The 22,176-nt window shown below is 42.0% G+C and overlaps 1 protein-coding gene across 1 annotated transcript in view; it reads left to right on the top strand.

Moving 5' to 3' along the window:
* MED13L (mediator complex subunit 13L) overlaps positions 1 to 22,176 on the top strand; it is a 164,889-nt gene that overhangs the window by 100,109 nt on the left and 42,604 nt on the right. The window contains exon 5 of the mRNA XM_054288630.1: positions 21,134 to 21,279. Coding sequence (XP_054144605.1) covers positions 21,134 to 21,279 — 146 coding nt within the window. The remainder of the gene's footprint in view (positions 1 to 21,133; positions 21,280 to 22,176) is intronic.

The raw sequence follows: 22,176 nt of genomic DNA, 5'->3' as shown, positions 1-22,176 counted from the left end.
ATTTAAAAAACACTTGAGCTGCACATAATTTCAGACTATCACATTCCAGTGAAGCCATCGTAACCACATGATTGTTTAAAGCTATGTCCTGCCTTCCCTGTCTGGCTGAATTAGGGTACAGTCTTCATTTGTACATTCCAAACTCATGAGCAGCTTCAAAGAGATTATTTTCCCAGCCCAGTCTGCTGCCAGGGATCCTCCAGCTTTCTGATCTGAGTGTGGAACCATGGCTCTGTTTAAAATTGGGCAACTTTTGGCCTGCATCCTCAGGGAGGTGTTAGCTATGTTTGGGATAGAAGATTGTGTGATGGGAGGGCTCAGCCAGCATCTAAGCTGCCTAATTCACTGCTGGACTTTCCACTTGCAAAGCCCTTCAGCAATCCTGAATGGGTATTAATAAAACCCCTCCTGCTGTACCAACACATTTAGAAACAGGAACTGTGTATTCCTGTCCTTCTGTCTTGTGCTAAATGCTTATATTCACATATTTTGGGGATTAATTTATCTGCTACCAGATAATTTATCTGCTGTCATGCACCTCTGCAAACTTGACACTTCCCACCATGACATGAGTTCCAAAGTACACAGTGTGTACGGAAAACCTTGGCTGGGTTTCCTCACAGGATGAAGGGAGTTTGCTGCTTCCTCCCTATTCCCCTGGTGACCTTTAGATTTTGTCCTGGTGATTATTTGAGATTGCTGAGAAATGGCTGTGTATGTAGCGCTGGATGTATGTTTATAAATGCCATGGTCTCCTCACAGTTGTATTTCTTTTTTCTAATTGATTTCATGGGATTCCTTTGCTGGCAGAGCTTGCATTTCAAGGAGCACTTCAAATATTTAATTGTATTTTTAGAAGCTTAATATTATGTGTCAATTTTATGGCCAGGTAGCATAGTTTTAAGTCAATATTTAGATTTTTCTTGTCTGCTACTTGCTCTGACCTAGTCTTCTTAACAGATAGCAGCATCGGAAGAATCTTAACAGATTTTATTAAAATTTTGTCTTTCAACAGGAGCATTAGGGAAACATTCTCTAATGGTTCAAAAATGTGAGCTGAGCTGTTCCACCCCAGCTATTTCAATATTGGGAGAGCGTTTGTTATTGAAAGTAAGAAAGGAACTACCTAGTCTGATTCTTTTCCAAAGAAATAAATTATCCCTGTGCAGAGTTCTTATTTAATATCTGCCTCTGCACAGTCAGGTGTACTCAAGTGTTGTAGGAGCAGTGACACAGGATTGGCCTCCAGGCAGTGACAGAAACCTCCCCTGAGGAGAGCACAGGCAGGGCTCTGCTGCAGAGCAGGGAACAGACACCTCCTCCAGGAGTGGGGTGGCTCTGCCCCTACCCAGCTGCCTGCAGTCAGGAATGCTGCATCCTGCAGGACACCTTGGGTTGCAGGAATTAGTGAAATTTATAATTCTTGCATCAAGTGCTGTCAATGAAACAGCCAAGCCTTAGAAAGTAGTTGAATTCAACATTTTTTAAATGTATGTCTGGTTTTACTCAAACTTCTCCTTTATTCTGCTGAGAATCTGCTGTAAATATTGAGATTTAAGGTGGGCTCTAATAAAAGAATTATTAGTTTGTGAGTTTTACCTTTATTACTGCAGGTTTCAAAAAGAAATTGAGCAACCTTACCCTGAAGGGTAACCCTTCACCCTGAAGTACAGGGTGAGAATAGCATCAGGAGCAATCCTAAATTTTTTTCTGGTTATGCTTTAATGTTGTTATACTTTTTTAACCACTTAATTCCACGTGGAAAGGGATGGCACTTGTTTGTGTGTTACAGATGGAGAATATAAATGTGTAAGGCAGGGTTGGCTTACACAGGCCAGCAGAATGAAACATAAACCTCTTCATCTGCCCTCTGGAAGGGAAGGGTCAAATCCTGGTAGTGTTTAATCCAGGGAAGTGCTGCTGCAGAGTGGGAGCTTTTCCTTAGAGTCTAGAACTCACACCCAGATTTCTATCTGCCTCCATGCTGCCAAATTTGGCTGCTTCACTTGCAGTCTGTGCTTCTGGAAAGAAAGAAATCAGAGAGAAATCTGTTTCTTCAAGTGACCTAAATAATTCTCCTGCTTCCTCTGCTGGGCTCCGTGTTACTCCGTTGCCTGCACCATTAATAGGATCAGATAATATCAGAGACTTGTGGCTGTTTTTTCATAATTATCTGTTTAACCTTGTGATTGAGGGTAATGCATCTCCTCCGTCTGTTACTAATTCAGCTCAAGTAAAACTAGTTTGTCTGTTTGGAGGCTGCTGGAGCAAACGCTGATGGATAATCATGAGGAGCCATTAATAATGTCATTAACTGACTTGGTGCCATCTTTAAAGGTAGGAATGGTTATTGATGCAGGCCACCAGTCTGAATTCTAGGTCAAAACATCTCAAAGCTCTGCTGATTCTGATAGATGTTTTGCAATCATTGTGTGAAGAAATTTGTAGGTGCTGTTTCGACTTCCAAATTCTAAACCTCGTCACCACACTTCACACTAATGAGCAGGCTGGGGAAAGAAGCCAAGAAATTAATGGACCATAGAAACTAAATTACCCTTTCAACCCTGAAGGAAGTCTTCCCTTGTGCTCAGCTCATGAATTGATCCCAACACAAGAAAAACAGAACCTGCTAAAGCCATTTGCTGGCAGTGTCTTACCTTGGTATTAAATCTATGTAGTTTTATGCAAAACCATACTGTGTCTTCTTTCTAAATAATTTTCCTAGATTTAGGTTTCATTCCACGTGTGATAAAATTTGGCATCTATCTGAAATGATTTCCCCCCCTTCCTGCTCCTCTGAATTCCCATGGCTGCTGGAAAATTGAAATCCTTTCCGCTTTATGGAGAGAGGTTTAGAAATGGAAATTTCAGGGCTAGCTTAGATTGCTATTGCACTACTTATCATCAGCCTTTATGTTAGAGAAGGAAAAATTGTGAGGAAAAACACAGTTAACTGCAGAGTTCTCATGAGACACTTGTTTTTACGTACTTTGAGAATCTTGGTATTGTTTGGTTAAGAAAAAATGAAGCTGTGTGGAATCCAGAAAATGTATTTTCTCACTTGGCTGAACTTACCCTTACAGCTCACCTGTACTCTGTGGGATCAGTGGATGTATGTTTTTACTGACAAGGTGTTAAAAACCCTAAGACAGATGTCTTGTTTTCAGCAGCACTTCACCCTTCCCACCTCAGATGGTGACTGTAGTGACCCAACAAGTAGGACCACTGAAAAATCTCTACTTGGGGTTTATGAAGAAATGAAAACCACCAAACCTGTCTCATATTGGTGTAGCTTAAATTTGCAAAAAATATTGTGTTCTAACCGTTTAAAGCAGGTCTTGAGAAGCTGTATTCACAGAAGAAGGGAACTCTTGGTTATAGAGATCAATTTCCAGTGGAGCTTTTGCCAGCATCATTATCTCAGTGAGGAGAAGACAGGTTGGAGCTCTGTTCCTTACATCAGCAAATGTTCTCAAGAGCTGGCTGTGCTCTGGTAGGATTTTTACACCTAAAAAGCCTCTCAAAGTGTTCCATGCTCATCTCAGCTTCAGCTGGGTCATTGTATTTGTTCTCTTGATGTTTTTGTGGGGCTTTTTTCCCAAGAAGAAATCAGTGAAATGAGTCAGAAGTGACAAGAAGTCTGGAATGAGAGGAGCTGCTTGTGAATCTCTGGATATTATTAGGAGTCCCAGAAAGAACAGCTTCCCTGGAAGCTTGGTGCAGGACTGCTTGTGTGATTGAAGTAAGAATATCATGTTCCACCACCATGCACTCAAACTTCCTTGTAGAAGGATCCATGGCACATTTAGCTGAGAGTTTCCAGCCATTACAGAACTTATGCCCTACTCCTGCTGGGGTAAAACAACAGGAGATTCCTGCTGGATTCTGGATGCAGATCTCCCTTTGAAGCTGATGGTGTGACAAAAGTAATTTCACAAACACATCATTCCATTTCCATCATGAAAATGTGTCTTCCTCCAGCAGGTAACTGTTGAAAGTTCCATTTCTGTAAAATATAAAAGTGTAGCTTTTTATGTGATATTAGCAATTTCTGTGTGATTCAGATGCACCGACAGAAACAAATTGTCTCATTGCTGGTACTTGCTGCAAATTGCTGGCTGGCTGAATAGAAAATGTTCACAGCTTCTGTCACTTAGGGATTATTGGTCAGTGTGACAAAACCTCTCACTTGATGGGTTTTAATGTTAATGAATGATAACTTTACACTTAATTTTTACATAAGGACTGTGTTCTTTGGTACTCTCAGGGATTTTTTTTTTCTCAGAAAGCCTGTCTTAAAAATGTCTTAGTGTGTGAAAGAGGGAAGATGTAGTTCACAGCATGCATAAGAAATGTAGGTGCTTGGATCTTGAGGCCACTGGAGTACCAAGAGGCTGTGAGATCCCTCTGGTTAATGTAGCTGGGGGGTTGTGTTGGGCATGGGGGCCTTCCCTTCTTTTTGAAGTTTGAGTGATTCCTGTTGAATCCTGTTACTGATGATGGAGGCACAATAACATTTAATAACTTCAAGCTGCTGCACTGCTGCTTCTGCTCGTTTGCACTTGGGACATGGTGTGGGATCTTTTGCTTCCTCCAGATCATAAATGTTCTGCTCCTTGGTTTGTTTTTGCTTCATTTGACTTCTCTGTGGACTTTATGAAGTTGCCTAATAAACTTCATTTCACTGACAAATGTAGATGGAGTTGTGTATTTAAGTCTAAGTGCTTGTGTTTGACCAGAAGTTACATTGATGAGATGAGAATATAAATCAATTTCCTTTCCCAGCTCCAGTCTTTTAATCATCCAGCCTGCCCTTCAAGGCTCTCATTTCTCTCATTAAAGTGCCAATCCTCCAATCCTCTGTTTTTGCAGAAATTCTTTGAGTTCATTCATTCATGTACTCAGCCTTTTCTCTTCCATGGGTAGGAATTTGATTCTCGTGGAGTCCTGCTCCAGTGAGAGCTAATGAAGGACCAGATTTTTATGTATTTATTGGGCTGGGTAATGTTTAAGTCTCCTGTAAGCGCCAAGAACACAGACACCTGAGAGGTGCCACCCCTGCCTTGTCAGCTGCTCAGCATTGCCAGCCAGTGCTGCAGAGGGAACCAAGCTGAAGCAAAACCCTGTGGGAGGCTGCTCATTGCTTGTCTGTGTTCTGTCTGCACTGCTGCCACATCCTAAAGAGATTCCTGCCCCAGTGCCATTATCTGCCTTGGTGCTGTCAGACAGCATGAAAGTAACTTCATGGATGGATCTAAAGAATGATATCCTGCATCTGCTTTTGGATTTTGTGCTTGAAACAGGATGAGAGGGAACAAAAAACCATTTTCTTCCATTTGGGCATTTTGCTTGATCACTTACTATAGCATCTTAGCTTAATGAGAAATTTTAGAGTCTTGTTATTGTTTTACCTTTTTGACTCCTAATTTGCAGGCATTTTGTTGAATGTGAATAATGGCAGAACCTTCTTTTTTTTTTCCTTTGCTGAATCAGGATGTGTTGTTTCTTAGAAAACATTTCTTAAGCCAGGTGTTCAGGTGCTTTCTTTAAACTGATTTTTCTCTAGCTTCTCTCATCCAGGAGCAGTAGTATTTTTCCTCATGTTTCCATTATGTGGATTTATTGCTGTATATAGGAAGTTGCAAAGTACTTAAAGTTGGAAGTGGCATTTCTCTGCTCTGTGTAGGTATGTGATAAGTTTTTCATTGCTAAATATTGAATTAAGACATTAAGACCCTTTTGTTTACACTATTGTTGGGCTTACTGGACTACACTGTTATTTAAGAGCAGTTGTAATTTCTGTTTTGCCAGTGCTGTTAAAAATACAAACAGGCAATTCCATCAGTGACACGAGAAGTGCTACAGTGGGATTGTTTATTTTGTCTTCCCTGCCAAAGAGGAAGGTGCAGTTACAGGGATGTGCTTTCTGCAGTCTGTTCTTTGAGGGAGTAACAAAATAAGATGTAACTGTAGGAATGGTGTGGAGCAAGCAGAGTTCCCAGCAGGAGTGCAGCAGATCCTTTATAGCTCATGACACGTTCCCTGCTCTTGGATGTAAAGCACTCCTGTGATTTTCTTTCTAGCAAACACTTGACTTATTCTGAATCTACATTCACAGTACCTCTACCTCAAAAAAACTGAAACACAGCAAACCCCCACAAACAGAACTGCTGTACTCCACTTTCTAGAATAAGGATCTTGATTTTCCCCTCTCTAAAAAGAAACATCTTTTACAAGCTTAGTATTTTCCTTTGCTCTGTGTCTCCTTAACTTGGTAGCCTGTTTTACAGATCATGTTTTCTGCCTGCCCAGAAAATGTCAGATCCATTCAGATTTTTTTTTTCTCAGTGGGTCTACTAAGAGAATCTTCTCTTGCTGATTAATTGCTTTAAAATAATTTAAAAGAAAATCAGGGCTAAGAAAAGACTCTTTTAGGGTAATGTTCATGGCACTTTTAAGCATTCTTGTTGTATTTTGGCCATTTTCTATTAAGTCTGTGGATTTTTGGGGGAATAGTTTCCTCTTACATGTTAGACTTCAATTTTGGAATGAAATGCAAGTGTGGCCTTGCCCTTGCTGCCATTCTCTTGGTGAGGACATGTCCCTAGGCCAGTTCTGCTGTTTCCAGGGCAGTGAGGTCAGGGAACTTTTTGAGACAGAATAAAGAACTTCAGTGGTACCTTTTTGTGTGATGTAACCACTGCCACCAGTAAATAATGGTATCTCTGCTTCTCAAGACCTTCTGCAGCACCTGAAACATCTCATTTTACACTGGGAGTTTTGAATTAAATCACTGAGCATCAACAAAGAAGGCTTTTGTTTTGCTGATGGGTAGATTGGGTAGATTGGCTACTGGGGAAATAAGGGAATAATTTGCATGTTTTTTACTTCATTCATCTTCAATCTTAGCATTACCAACCAATTCCACACAAAAGACCATGCACTGTAAATAACCTTCACTCTGACTTTCCTCTCTGCTCTCCTGCTCACCTGCATTTACAGGTCCCTTTTTGTGGAATTGTCAATGCATCCCCTGCAGCAGCTGATTGTGCTGAAACAAGGGAGCCTGAGCCAGGCCTGTGTGCAGAGGCCTGACATCTCTGTGGGAACAGTGCTGAGATTTTGCAGCCTATTGTGCTCCCACCCTCAAAACCTGCTCGTGTTTCCTGATAGGGATCAGGCTGGTGACCAGTCCCACCATTTACCAGAATATTTTCAAAAGGAAGCCACCTCCTCTTTCACAGGTCAGCTAAACACAATATTGTGAAGACTCTGCCTGTCTTCAGGTGCCTGGGGTGAAAGAGAGCTATTCAGTGTTACCAAAGAATTTCTGTTTTCTGCTCTCAGCTGTCTTCCCTTTGGAGCAGAGGTGGGTGCAGCTCAGGGCTGGTAGATCTTCCTGGAGAGCAGATTGAGGATGGGGTAAGGCTGCACGTGGCACAGAACAGTTTTCCACAGCAGAGGGGAGGATGTGCCAACATTTGAAGAGACATTTGAAGAGCCACCAGAGACTCTTGGAGATGTTAAAAAAGAGGAGAGGAAATGGATATAAAATTCCTTTTCTTGTGGTTCCATTTATTAATTGTAGTGTGAGACAGTTTCTCTGGGCTACACAGGAAAAATTTGGATCCTGAAGGTGCAGGCTACACTGAGAGATATTACTGTGATTTCAGTCTAACTCATTTCCCTTCTCCCATCTTCACTCTAAATCCTGTTTTCTCTGGATCCTTCAGGAATAGGATGGTAACTGTCATAGAATGTCCAGAAATTTTGGCAGCCTGTCAAGTGACCAGGTTGAGGGTGGAAGAACCAGAATTGGGAACAGGTTATTTGCTTTTCCTTCGCCCTATAATTCAGTCAAAAATTAACAGTATTTATTTAATTGAAAGCCTGAAGAGAATGTCTGACCTTGAGGAAAATCCTGCCAAATCTTGGTGACCTGTTAGAAATAATGATGTTTTAGGGGTTGTCAGAGCTAAGTTTTGTGAAGAGTTTGAACACTGTGGAGTCCATGTAAGCATGGCTGCTTTACCTTTTAACAGCTGAGTTCATGGAGCTCAGCTCTTCCTTGTGGGTACATTCCCTTCCAGTGCTGAGTCTGCTGAGAGAGGTCTGGTTGGGAGATCAGGGCAAGCTGTGTGGTTTTTCCCCCTGCATGCTGTCTGTGGGTTTGCACTGTGCACTGATGCTCAGCACCACACATGGCAGAGCATCTGCTTGGCAATTAATAGGTTAATCCAGCTTTTAGAGCAATTTCTTTAATTTTATATCCATGTTTGGGTCAAAGTCGTTCTGAACATCACACAAACCTGTGCCACCAGCACGGGCAGCACCCCAGAAGAAGCCTGAAAGTCTGAAGCATTGAGCTGTGTCTGTGGGTGAGAACTGAGCACAAAGCAGGGCTGCAGCACATTCCTGCCTCAGGAATTGTTTGGCCTGGCAGAGATCCTGAGTCAGCACTCTGGCAGCACAGGGCAGGGCACAGACCTGGGCTTGCGGGGGCTGAGCCCACTGAGGCTGCTCAAAGCTCCCCCAGGTCTCAGAAGGGAGAAATCAGGAACTGCTGGAGGTGGGGCATGGATAAAGGTCCTGGTTTCCCTTTCTCTGGGCTCACCCTGTGCCTGTGCCCACGGTGGGTGGGTGCTGGCCACCAGGGCTCTGTCTGCTTCACTCACTGGGGTGGAGTTTCAGTCCTGCCAAGACACAGAAATGGTGTTTCAGGCATTTCTGTAAAATACTTTTCACTGCAGAAATGTTTTCTGCAGTGGTGGGGTTGGGGTTTTTTCTTTTCATTTTCTGACAGAAACTTGTTCTTAATTCAACAAGAAAATGAGGCAGAAGATAATTTATATTGTAAGATTACTTGGTGGAACTGAAAACACAAAATCTTACATTTGATACGAGAATAATTATTTTTCCTTCTCATGATTTTTCATGAATTGTGTTGTTGGAACATACTTTCTTTAGGTTTCAGATAATTTGTTTATTATGTGTCTATGTAAATGTTTAAAATGCAATAAGCTTTGGATTTATGTGCAAAAATAATACTTTCATTTCTACTTGAGCTTAATGTGGTTTCAGGAGCTGGTTTTAGCTTATTTGAAATAATTTTTCTTTTCAAGCTTTTTTTCTTGGTTGAGCATCTTATAGAAGGGATGAAGTCCCTGCTTCATTTTCAGATTTACTTTTTTAAATAGAGAAATTCTACCTTCATTCTGACACTTTTTAAGGTGTTATTTTGTGAGACAACAAAATGTCCTGTCCCATTTCAATATCGATGAGATTGTGAATGGTTTTAATAGGCAAAAAACCCTCAATATGTTGGGATTTTTCTCTCCTCTTAAAATTGTGATGCTGGAGGTTACTGGTTTGGTGTCCGATACTTCTGTTCCCCTCCTGAGGAATGATTCCTTTGGTGGGAAATCCATCTCTCCCCATCCTTGACACTGCATTATTTCCATGTGCCTTGTAAGAAAACTGAAGAGAGGAGCAGTAGGTAGGTGAGGACTAGAAAGTAACAAAAATTAAAATAATTATGTGTGACCTGCAGTTGTCATTTAAAGCCCCCCAAACATTCAGGACGTGACTGGGAGCTGGAGTAGTGGAGATCAGGAAGTGAACGTGGTTGACTGAATTGTGCATCTTTAATGCCTTGGATCCCTGCTAGTGCAGTTCTTTCTCCATTCCTAAATGTGATTTGTGTGCCACCTGTTTCAACTGCAGTCACTCTCCAGGGACATCAAATGGGAGGCAGCATGTAGGAGCTAAATTATTTGGAGAGGATTCAGTGATTGACTTAAATGTAAAGGGATTAATTGGTCTCTAAACTAGTCAATTAAACTGTACTCCAAAAGTGGAAAGATCACAAATGCATGGCAGTGAATAAATTAATGCATTTTTCATGGTTTTAGAATTTTCTACATGTTGCTTAATTTGTTTTGAATCATAAAATTTATTCCATTAATTGTGATCATTCCGCATAATGGACGCATGTGAAATAATTTTGTGCAGCCATCCTCCTAAAGGACAGCTGGCAGCAGGCTTACAGCACAAATTTCAGTGTGCATTAGGAGGTGTTTACAGCCTTTGCAGGCTCTTTTACACACCATACAGCAAAGGAGAACAAATTTTCTCTGAGACCATGCTGTAAAATGAGGTTCAGGTCTCTTAAAACTTTGTCTTGGTTCTGTGTAGCTCATTAAACCTTGTGCTCTTCCACAGAAGTGTGAAGGGCATTTTATGCTCAGCCCTTGGTGCTTGAGCAAGGTGTGCTGTGTGAGGTAATCTGGAGAGATTTAGGCTCTTGGCTTTGTTTGTCATTTGGGGGTGAGGGGGTTTGGTTCTTTGTTTAATTTTATCAGGGTACACTTGAACATTATTTCCTCCATTTTGCAGCAGTGCTGTTGTCCTGTCACATTTAAGGGTTCAGCTGTGAGTCCTGGGAATATTAAAGCTCTCCATCAGGACTCACCTCTCTCTGTGTTCTGTAATTGAAAATACCTGAGTTACTATTATAGATTTATAATCATGTAAAGATATCAGAAGATTTGGTTTGTGGGAAGAAATGAATTTAGAGGGGGATCAAGTCTTGCAGCACTTTCAAGTCCTGTTTCAGTTCCCAATGGATGTGAGGTGGTCAGAAGGTCCCCAGCTCCCATGTTCTGGGAGCAGGGCTGCTTCCTCACTGGAGAGCTCCCAGTGCTGGTGTTCCCCTGCCAGAAAAACTAAACTTTGCTCACACTGGAGAGAGGGTACAGGGATTTAATGCCTGGAGAGTCTGAATTTCTTTTTAAAGGTTGTCTGAATCTATGACATAAAACTCCCCTCCTTTTCCCTTGGGGAGCCCACAGTAAGCAGCACAAATCAAAACTGCATTAATAGTTTCGAGATTTTGAGAACAATATTCTTCTTATTATTTCTGTGTTGAACAACCTGGGTAACCACAGCTCTCCCTGTTGATGTACTTGCTTTGTGAATGAAACCAATAAATTTAATTTCATATGGAGTGAACTTAAAGAAAACAAGAAATGGTCGTGTGGCTCTTCTTCCCCTTCAGTTTGCTGTCTTTTTTCCAGGAATCTCTTTTCTGAACGGCCTTAATCCAATATAATGCTGCTTTGGATAACAGCTCAGCCTCCATGGGGTGAAGGGGAGAAGGGTGCATTAACCTACATTAGCAGGCAGGAAAAACAAGGCAGTGCTCCCCTGCAGAGCAGAGGAGGAGCCTGGGCTGGGCTGGGCTTTATTTCTATAGCTCAGCCGTGGGCAGGACACACCCTGGCTGTGCTCTGGCTGCGGTGACAGAGCCTGTGTGCTCGTCTGGAGAGCATCCCTGTGCCTGAGACTGCAGGAATTTAAATTGGGACAGAGCAAATGAATTGTGGTGTCTGGTAACTTGTGAATTACTGGGCACTGTTACCAGGCCAGTGCTGCTTAACTTACAAAGCGTGGAGAGAAGCCTGGCTGATGGGAGAAAATTTGCTTGTAAGAAACACATATCTTTTCTTTTATGGCATTTTAGTTTTCATTATTTTTAAGCTTCATTTTTAGGATTTGATTATCTTGATTTGAGCTTCATTTTTAGGATGTGTGTAGACCTGATTATCTTGAAAGAATTTGGATAAAATAATTTTAAAGCTTCACACAACTCCTCCCTAGTTTAAACATGTGGTGCAAGCAGAAATAAGTGTCAGTGGCTGCTTCACTTTCTTCCCCATGCTGGGAGCAGTCTGAGAATGATGTCATGTTCACATATTATTTCCCCTTCTGCCTCATACCTGCTAGTCAGGGTTCTTGTAGAGCACTGAAAGCTGGTTTTGTTCCCATATTTTAATATTTTTTTTAGGTCTGCCTAGCCTGGTTTGCAGAGCACCTGCTGGTTGTTGCAGCTCGGTGTTCCCAGGTGAGGGAATGTTTGGTTTCTGAGGAACTCAGAGCTGTTATTTGTGAGAACACCACGTGTGTTACATAAACAAATAACGTGACCTTTCAGACTCTGCCTCCATAATAACAGAGTAGCCCTGTAAAACACCCAGCAGTGCTCATCCACATCACAGCGTTCACTCAGGTTACAGGGCTTTCACAGCAGTCATTTCTGACAAATGGCTGTTGAGATCAAAGCCATTTCAAGCCAAATCAGACTATCAGATGCATTCAATTTCTGTCTTTCAGAACTAATTGTGATATAAATCAAGACAGAATTTAGGTTATTTTTTGATAATTTGTTACAGATAAATTGCTGTGGTATTCCATGTTGATGCTCTTCTTAAATGTGCAGTTTTGAATCCAGTAGAGCACAGAGCAAATATTGGTGACAAACTCAGGTGTGGCTTTGAGTGAATCTGTGCTACAAGGACATATTAAAGTAAGGAATTGTCTGAAGCAATTACGAAGGGATCACTGATGACTTGTGCTTTACTCCTAGAGCAACATTAATTTATGAAAATGAACCTCCCAACATAAATATGGTTTGATACTCCCCCATACCTGAGTGCTAAATCCTCTTTTTGTTTCTCTGCTGAACATGATTTCATCACTGACTTCTCACACAACTCCTGCAATTCAGGTGTGAGACTGAGAACTGGGCTGACTTAATTGGGTAAAGTTAACTGCTCACTGATGGCCAGTGTACAACACAAACCTTAGTAGAAAGGATAACATTTTTACCCCTTTATGAGGAGTAGAGGGAAGCCTTTTTCTAAAGCTTCACTCTCTTTGGGTCTGTGACCCACAGACAAATCATTCTGACTGTGCCAGTCGACCATCCAGCTGGAGTTGTGAGCCAGAGTAACTGATAGCTGTGTTATCTGAGATAAAACTGCCGCAGAAAGCTTCAATTTAAGGGAAGCCAGCATTTAAACTTTGCAGGGCCGAGCTGTTAAGGAAAGGTCAGTTTATGCCTTGGGCTGAAATAAAAGGCAATAGTTGCTTAGCCAACCTCCATCAGTGCTCGTCAGGCTCGTGCTGGAGTTTGGGGTTATTAATATTCAAAAGGATTTTTTCAGTCCTGATCTCCAGAGCACAACTGCTCATGACAGTTCTGAGGGCTGGATGGTATTTAAGAAATGCTGAGACTAACAGCACAAAAAGAGGGCTTTTGGGGAGATTCCACATATAACTAACATGTAACTTATTCATGTGCCATGAATAACTTATGGGGCACATTGAATATATGAGCTTATCTGCCTGCATTCTTGTTTGAAAGGATATCAGATCTCTCATGGAAATTAATTTTCCAAAGGACCCATTTCACACCCTGTGTGGAAACACAGTGCTTCAGACAGAGAGAGAGATGGCAGGAGGGTGATAACAGCAGGGATTTTAGAAGCTTTATATGCAATTTTTCCTGATGTGTTGGTATTTTGAGTATGCTAAAGCAAGAAATATTGCATCCATTCTGACAATCTTCTAGTTAATTATAATCCATTTTGTAGTTTTCACCAGCTGGTACTATTGTTTTTATAATACCTGGTAATGCTGGTACAGATATAAGCAAGTTCCTGAATTCTAAGGACATATATCTTTAAAAGCTCAGAATTTCCAGTGAAAAATATGTGTTTGTTTTGGCATTAACTTGAAAATAACTTTAATAACTTCCATGTTTCTTTTTTGGTATGCATTTATATAGTATTTTAAAATCTATATCCTGTAGTACAGTAGAAATATGGTCACAGCAACTTCTGTGTTTTCTAAATAGGGCAGGATCCAGAGTCTCATCACAATGAATTTTAATTCATAATGAATATAATAAACTTGCAGAATCACTTTTTGGTACTGACATCTTAAATAATTCAAAATAGTTGCAGTTCTAAATCAGTACAGCTCTGAAGTGTGGCACAAATTAACAAATAATGGACTCAGTAATCCTCAGTGCCTCAAGCTACATGGTGTGGTACAGTCCTGACTGCATCCCTCACCATCCCTCTGCCAGGGGAGGAACGTTCACTGGGATTTCACTGCAGGAATTTTATTTCAGATATTGAACGCTGCTTCAGTACATAAAAACATGCTTATTTCTGTGTGTATTTCCAGGACAAGCATGGGGTGGCTGTTGCTGCAGAACCTGCTCCTCCCTGCAGGAGCTGTGGGGTGAAGCTCTGCTGCCCTAAAGTGCTGTCTCCTCAGCAGGAGCACTGGCACTGTGGTATTTACCCACAGCCAAACCTGTTCTGCTGTTCTGCATCTCCAAAAAACCCAAACCTGGAGCTCTCCCAGCCTGAGAATCGGGATAAGGCAGGGCAGGGAATGGGAGCAGTTTGTGCCGTGTTCCCATCGAAGGTTACGGATGCTGGATGTGACCTTGCCTCCAGCACAGACTTGGTGTGGGTCTTGTTCCAAGTGATCCTGCAGTGCAATTGCTGCTCAGAATGGGCTGATGGGATGTGCAGCATTTCCCCAGGACTCGTGCAGGTGCTGCTGTTCTTACCCTGTCACGCTGCAGACTGATGGATGCACTGGAGGAATAACCCCCTGTGTGCCCAGGCTGGGGGCTCACCCTGCGCATGCATTTATACATCTCCCTGCTGGAGGTGGGATCTGGGAGGGAATCCTGTCAGGGAGGTGTGTGTTGGCCTTGGCAAGGGCTTTGCTGGTGACAACTGAGGCAGTGTTGAGACAGTAAGTCTGTAACACAGCAAGTGTTTAGATAATGTTATCTAAATGCTTGCTGCATTGTGAAACTGTTATCTTAGTGCTTTACTTCACTACTGGAAAAACATTAAAGGCAATTCATATGTATACAAAGTGCATCTCATAATTTTTAAAAAATCCAACCAAATATGTGAGACAACCAATGGACTTAGAGATACCATTATTAAAGATCTGGTAGTTCTGGGAACTGATGTTCTGTTCCCTGCTCTTCTTTTTATTTCTTTGAGCTGGAGAAGAGAAAGAGATAACAAAATCAAGAGACAAGGAGTCATTGCCAAAGCAATATGATTTAATCTGCCGCTTGGCCTCCTGTATTCTTATTGTATGCCATAAAAAAACCAGTGACTTTGGGCAGAGATGTATAACCAGACATCAGTTTTCCCTTGTTCATGAGCCAGCAGTGTGTTCACCTGAAGAAAGTTGTTTCAGGTGCTGTGATACAATGAAATAATTACCCAGTTGGTTTCAGCTGGGTGTTCATTAGCCTTGGGACAAGCTCCAGCTGCTGGGCAGTGTCAGCCCTCAGCCCTGTTCTGGCTCCAGCACACAGAGAATTCTGGATCCAGTGGGGCAGGGAGTCCTTGCTTCCCAGGGGTTGATGTGTGGAGTGATGGAGCCCCAGGCAGGCTCCAGGTTGGTGTTTCCATGTTTCAGTGTGGATCTGTGTCTGGGGCCACAGCAGAGAGAACCTGGCTGTGGGGGTCCCATGCTGGTGCAGAAGAGGGGGCTGGGTGCTCTTGGGAGGCTGTGGTGTCCAGAACACTCTGGAATTGTCTCATGCCTGGCAGTGCTTTCCTTTTAGCTTTAGTTGTGGTTTTGAATGGCCCCTAAGGGCCAGAAAATGGCCTGGCCTTTTTTGTTTACTGCTCCGGGTGCTCCTCTGCTCTCTTGGTGTGTGTGGGGAAGCTTTCTGTGCTACCACAGGGGCCTGGCAGGGCCCTGCAGCTCCTGCCTGGACCACGGAGTGTCCTGGAGGCTCTGCGTGCTCTGGGAGTGCATCCCTGCCCTCAGCTAAGGGGGTGCCTGACTGGGAACTGGCACAGAGGCTCTGCCTTCTCTCAAACCAAAGCAGGCAGCCTTCCTTCTCCTCCCTTAGTAGGAGCTTCTTCAAGTTCAGGCTTCTCTGGGGATATTTATTTCCAGAATATTTAAGAAGAGGTGATTTACATACTGGACTGTTAATTTACTGTGGTGTTGGAGTGTGATTGGCTGTAGAGGTGTCCAGGTGCTGCCATCTCCTGCCCAAACCCCACTGTGACCTGCTCCTGTCCTGTTGCTTTAGCAACTTAAAAGGAAAGTATTTTATTTTGCTCTCACTTACTCTTCTGTTTCAAATTTACCTTTTGATGCCCTCTTTTTTTGTAATCCACATCAAACAAGTGATTTGACAGTTTTCCTAATGCATGTGCCTTGCTGCTGCCTCTTTTCTGACATCAGACTTGATGAAGCTATTTTGGGGTAACTGGGATTTGAGGGCTTTCAGATCCCAGTCTTAACTTTGAGGAAAATTTAAGCAGCTGTACAATTCATTGGTCAGAAAATGCAATTAATCATGCACAGTCAGTGGCTTTTTGAACAATTGCTCACAAAGTAAAGGAGAAACAAGAAGTTGTCTGCAGCCTGGAGGGCAGAGCATGGCAGCTCTAGCTCCTCTGTGGAGAAATAAGTATTTAAAAAATGCTCAGCCCTGAAAATAGGATGGATATGTACAAATACAGGATTCTTAAATTTTCACTGTGTTTCTCTAAGGAACCCTTAGTGTCAGTCCAGACATCTGGCTCCCAGCTGCACTTTCCAGGTGTGTCAGGAGGTTGCAATGTTTGGGATAAAGCAAGCTTAGACACTGTGCACTGCATGGCAGCAAAGGGTTTTCAGGGAATGGTTTCAAGTCCTTAAAATAATAAGGACAAAATTCATACCATAGAACTATTGTTTTAATATCCCTCTAATAAGAAAAAGAATCAGTTGTGTTCAATTAGTTTTTTTGTAGGTTCTTCTTCCCCAAATCCCAAAGGAATTGTTACTGGCAGTTTGAGTTCCACATTTGTGGTATATTTTGAAATCTGTAGGGGGCAGTTTAACTTTAAACAAGATATACATTAGTACATACATTCCAAACTCTGTTAGGAGTTGCAATATCTTGGCATTGTTTTCATGTACAGTTTGAAAGCAGAACAGGTTCCACTGGGTATTTATCCAAACCTCCCAAAAAATGGAAACAACACCTGAATCCCTCAGTTGTTCCCTTTCTCTGCCAATGTTGTGGAGTTTAAATGTAGTTGAGTTTTCATAATCCTCATCTGATTTTTTTATATGTAAGTAAATGTAATGTTTTCTTTAAGTCATTTATAGTAACTGATGAATTGGCATTCATAAAGTTTATGGGAAGCCCTAAATATTACATTGCCAAGGTATTCAGCTACATTTTTAGACATCTCAAAAGTTATTTGAGGTAATTAAGGTCCCAGAGGAAGCACCTGAAAGACAGCTAATGTCAGCTGCAGGTGATTAGGTGCCAAAGTGAAGGCTTGATTTTTCTGTCTTACAGAGAAAAAGTACCTGTAAAAGGGCACAGATCTTTTGTTACAGAAGGTTATTTGACATTGCCATTTCTTTGCATTTCTGTTAATTGATGCCTTTTATTTAATCAGTTGTTTTAATTTTAGCACACAAGTCTCAGTGAAGGTAGTGGAAATATTGTTGAAGGTGTGTGCCAAAGTGTTCTGCTGGCTCAGACCAGTGCTCAACATTTCTCCCACCTCACCTTTCATGCAGCCAGAGTTGAAAATAAAAAATAATCTGTATGTGTTCTATGCATTCCACTGAGGGAGATGACATCCTAACCAAGGCAGCTGTAAGGCACTGGGAAAGCAAAAAATGGATTCTGAAATACCTGTAAAAAAGAGTTCCTGCCTAGTGTGACCAGAGTACTGGCACACATTTGCTCTCTGTTGTGGTTTGGCCCTGGCTGAAATGCCAGGTACCCACAAAAACTGTTCACTCACTGTTCTCTGCTGCAGCTGGGCAGATGAGGGGGAAAAACAGATTCATGAGTTGAGATGAAGGCTGGGAGAAAACACTTTAAGGGCAAAACAGGCTCAAATTTAAAGGTATAAAGTAAATTTATTATTAACAGAGTCAGAGGAATCAAACTGTAACTCTGACTGCCCTTTGTTCCTGGTGTAATGCCTTAGTGTGTGCAAAGTGAATGTACAGCACAGCTGTGCAAGATTAGCAACTTTTGCATTGTTGTTCTTGTCCTGAGCTGGCAGCTCAAGGTGCCCAACAGACTCTGAGGAGTAGGGAGATCATTTGGAAGCCATTTCATGTACCTTCCTGGTGGTTTCTCATAGTTATATCATCTGATCAGAAAAGAATACAGAAATGAGACTGATTAAAAACCTGCAGAGAGAGACTTCTCAAAAGCCTGTCAACTTCTCTTTTTGAACTGGGTTGAAATAAATGTAAATAAAATTAAAAATCAGTCTGAACATCGTGTTGAATGTTTTTTGGAATCCTGGTCTGATCTGCATATTATGTTCAGTTTTTTGTTGGTGCAAAGAGAAGTGGATCTTGTAGGAAAACTGGATATTGGTAATCTTGGAAAACTCTGGTGAGGGCCTGAGCAATTTGTGAGTTTTGGAACTTTATAGGTTCAGTGGAGCTCAGTGGATCAGGTGAAGCCTTGTGCTGGGGCTGTGTGAAGGGCTGGCTGCTTGGAGCTGGGTGAGGTTTCTCCACTTGGATTTTATTCCAAGATCTGGCTCACATTTGTAGCCAGAGTGATTTCTTTGGGCTGCTATTTCAGGAATGGTGTGAGCTGTGCTGCATGCAGGAGTGTCAGGGGGTTGGGAGCACATGCCAGAGTGGGACACAGCCCAAATCAAATTCTTATTTGTTACTAAAGGAAACCTTCACCTGGGGACTGCAGGAAGTCCTCAGGCCTTGATCTTGATTATTTTTGGTCTTGAAAGCTGAGCTTGTGGCAGTGACTGGCACCAGAGGGAGCTTCACTTGTGTGCCAGTGCCTCTGCTCTGGCAGAGCTGTGGGGAGCCAGGGAGGGCACAGGACACAGGGCCGGGCTGGAGCTGCACTGCTGGGCAAGGGGGGCTTGTGCCAGCAGCTCCCGCAGCTCTGGTCTGAAGGAGGGCACTGCTGGACTGAGTGAGCTTTGTTGTACCCCTCTTCCCCCCATAATTAGTTGTCTGTACTCTTAGTCTGAAGCTGTCTAATTCTGTAATCTCAGTTACTAATTCTGCTGTTAGGTGATTCTCACGTGAAAGTTTGTGGCATGCATTGCCTGCCCTCCAAAACCAAATGCATCTTTGACTTTCAAGCTCTGATTTGGTGTATTCCTTATCCTCACAGGCTTTATGGGTAGCTGTGAGTGTTGCATAAGATTTCTCATGATTTGTTCATACCAGAGCACTTTGCAAGGCATTTGAGAGGGTCCCTGGATGGTCTCATTTTTTTTCCTTCAGTTCAATAGCAGCCAAGCAAGACCCACATTTAAATCCTGTAGGAAGCTTGCAGAATCCAGAGTGTTTCTGTGTGTATCCTAAAGACAGGAGCTTAAAAAACCAGCTTTGCTCTCTGCTTTGGAAATGCTGACCTGTTGCATGTGAACTCTCTGCAGACATTATCCCCACGTGATCTTACACCAGATTTCTCATGGGGTTTTTATTTATTAAAACCTTCTTTATATTAAAGGTGTTCACGCTGTGTAAGGAAACTAATGGACTTTGTTTAAATGATTGGACTTTGCTGTAATTTTGTATTTCTGGTATGTGCAGAAATCCACTGTTGAGGGGGTTTTATTACATTAATTGATTTGCATCTCTTCTTGGGGCAGGATAGAAATACCTGGAGTCTGACCCATTTTGTCCCATGTCCTGTTCCCTCCCTTCCCCCCATGTAACATAGCAATCCATTTCCCACTTCATCACTGAGGACAGTGAAATTTCTTTCCTTTGTGAAAATTGAAACATAATGAAACCTTTCATTTACTGGAATTATTGTTACAAAGTACTTCAGAATCGTGGATGGCAGCACCAGGGAAGTGTGGCTGTTGCCTGGCATTTCAGTAACCTTTTCTCAGCTGAACTTTTTCTTCTGGTCTCTTTTTGTGGTAGGATTTGAGCTTCACAGAAGAGTAACTTGGGCTACAGGATAAGAAGTTACTCTGCCCAGTGAGGGGAGTCATTCAGAGATTTAGAGAGATTAGAGCAGCTCCCAGTTCTAGACCATCAGTGCCTTTGTTTAAAAGCACCTGGCAGCAGTAGCAGAGCAGTTGGTTGAATTGAACACTGAAGTGAGGTGATTGTAATTGCCTTTGGTTTTTCCTCTTGGTGCAGGTCGTGAGAGCTGTGTGTAAAACAGGTCCCGTTAGGGCTGGCCCTGTGCCAAAGCCAACACCCATAAAACTGTGCACAGCTCTTGAACTGGACAGGAAAATCTCTGCACACTTACTGCAGCTCTGTACATTTTTAGTTGATTAAAATGAGGATTAAAAACATGAAGTGGGCTTTGTTTTCTTTTTTCTTGTGGCTTTGTAGCAAGGAATATTTAAGCAAATACTTTGCTGTGATGTGAGTCACTCTGTGGGTAGAATGAAGTGAAAACATTTTCAATACAGTTCATTTCAAGTTAAATTTGGTCAGCAGTGGCAAATCCATGGTTCACCTTAGGTTGTTGACAACTTTCTTTAATATTCATGTGCTTTTATACTTTTTAATCAAGATTCTCATTAGATGTTAGGCAAACATCTTTCCTATTCCTTTGTTTCTTTTCAGCTGGACCTCATTGTGGGGTTGTGATAGATGAGTAATGTGACGATTGACTCTCACAATTAACAGACAAATATCATGGATATAGGTTAAGAAAAGGGTTTTTTTTACTCCTTGAGTTGTTATCAAGGGACAGCCGGGGTTGGGATATTTGGGAGGGTCGGCTTGTCACTGTGGTGACATCTGACCTCCAATCAAGATTTGAGAAAGTAAACTCCACCACTGGATGGTGAAGAAGGAGTCGATGGACAGAATTTTGGGAAGGGTTAAAGGGTTAAAAGGCAAAATCTCCATTGTGTGGGGGAGCACATGGTGGGGAAAATCCTTTCCTCCTGGTGCTGTAACCTTTTGTCTATTCATTCTTCTGTTGTATTTTTGATAAGGTTTAATAAACCTATCTAAATTATGAAAAGTGAGTGGCTATTTCTCACAGGGTGAACTTTGAAGAATTTCTAAAGACCCATATTTTTTCCTCTTGAATTCTGGTTAAGATCCCATTTATTTGTAATGAAACAAGTAAGAAAACACTGTCAGTTATCTGTCTGGTGACAGATCCCTCTGTTTACATGATTCCCAGCCTGGCAATGAGCGTCAGAACAGGACAGGAGGGTGTGTGCTTGGCCTCCGAGCTCAGAATTTCTCTCCCGGAGCCCATTAACACCAATAAATGTTTCCTTTTGTCTCCTGTGTCCCGCAGCGAGCACTTGTCGTGTGCCTTCACGTTCTTCCTGCACGGGGAGAGCAACGTGTGCACGAGCGTGGAGATCGCCCAGCACCAGCCCATCTACCTGATCACCGAGGAGCACATCCAGATGGCCCAGAACTCCCCCTCGCCCTTCCAAGGTACCCAGCTCCCTGGGGGATGGTTCTCCAGAGCTTGCTGTCTGTTCACATTGTTGGTAACCTTCCATCCCAAACCAATCCATCATTTCAGTTTAAAAAGTCTCAGTATTTAAGAAAGTCAGTGCACACATGTGGTTTTCTGACGTGGTCTCTCTGTGAATCCTATGAGGATCCAAATACTGAGCTTATCTGGTTCAGGACTGATTTTCATTCATACATTGGCAACTATTTACTGGTTTATTTTAAAAACACGGGGTGGGTGTGGAAATGTAGCAGAAACATTGAAAAACTTTAAGTATCTGTGACTATTTATTTGCCAGTGTAAGAAATTAAAATTTTACAGAATTAAGTTGATGGCTTAGTAAATTCATAATGCAGTTTTCATGTGATGTTTTAAGAAAAACATTAAGGATTTTGAGTCATTGCATTATGCTGTCTTTACTACAGTCTGAAATTATAATTTCAAAGCAATTAAAGCAAGAAATCTTAGTAAAGTTCAACACAAAGTAAAAAAAAAAACAAACACCCAGAGACACATGAAATGATCATTTATAGAGATGTTAATTTATAGAAGCTTTATTGAAAACATTTTGTGTCTACATGTAAAGCTTTGACAGAGGCTCAGGCACTTCCGTCATACATTTTATTTCAGTGAGCTGAATTCATGACTCAAATACAACTAAAAACGAAATTGAGTCAGAATGGGAAATACCTGTTGTTTAGCAAGTCATTTTCCTTGTTTGTTGTGACTCTTGTTTATGTATTATCTATCCTTTTTAAAACTGAGAAGTTTCAAATGTCGCCGTCCTCTCTTCTTTCCATGAGTGCTCATCCCTGAATGCTATTTCACTACACTGGGGTTGCTGGAATTTCATTCACAGTGGAAATGATGAACCC

The sequence above is a fragment of the Melozone crissalis genome, unplaced genomic scaffold, assembly GCF_028551555.1.
Source record: "Melozone crissalis strain CALT ecotype California unplaced genomic scaffold, PUWL_Pcris_2 ptg000063l_1, whole genome shotgun sequence".
In the NCBI taxonomy this organism is placed as follows: Eukaryota; Metazoa; Chordata; class Aves; order Passeriformes; family Passerellidae; genus Melozone; species Melozone crissalis.
This window is presented reverse-complemented; position numbering and strand designations above follow the sequence as displayed.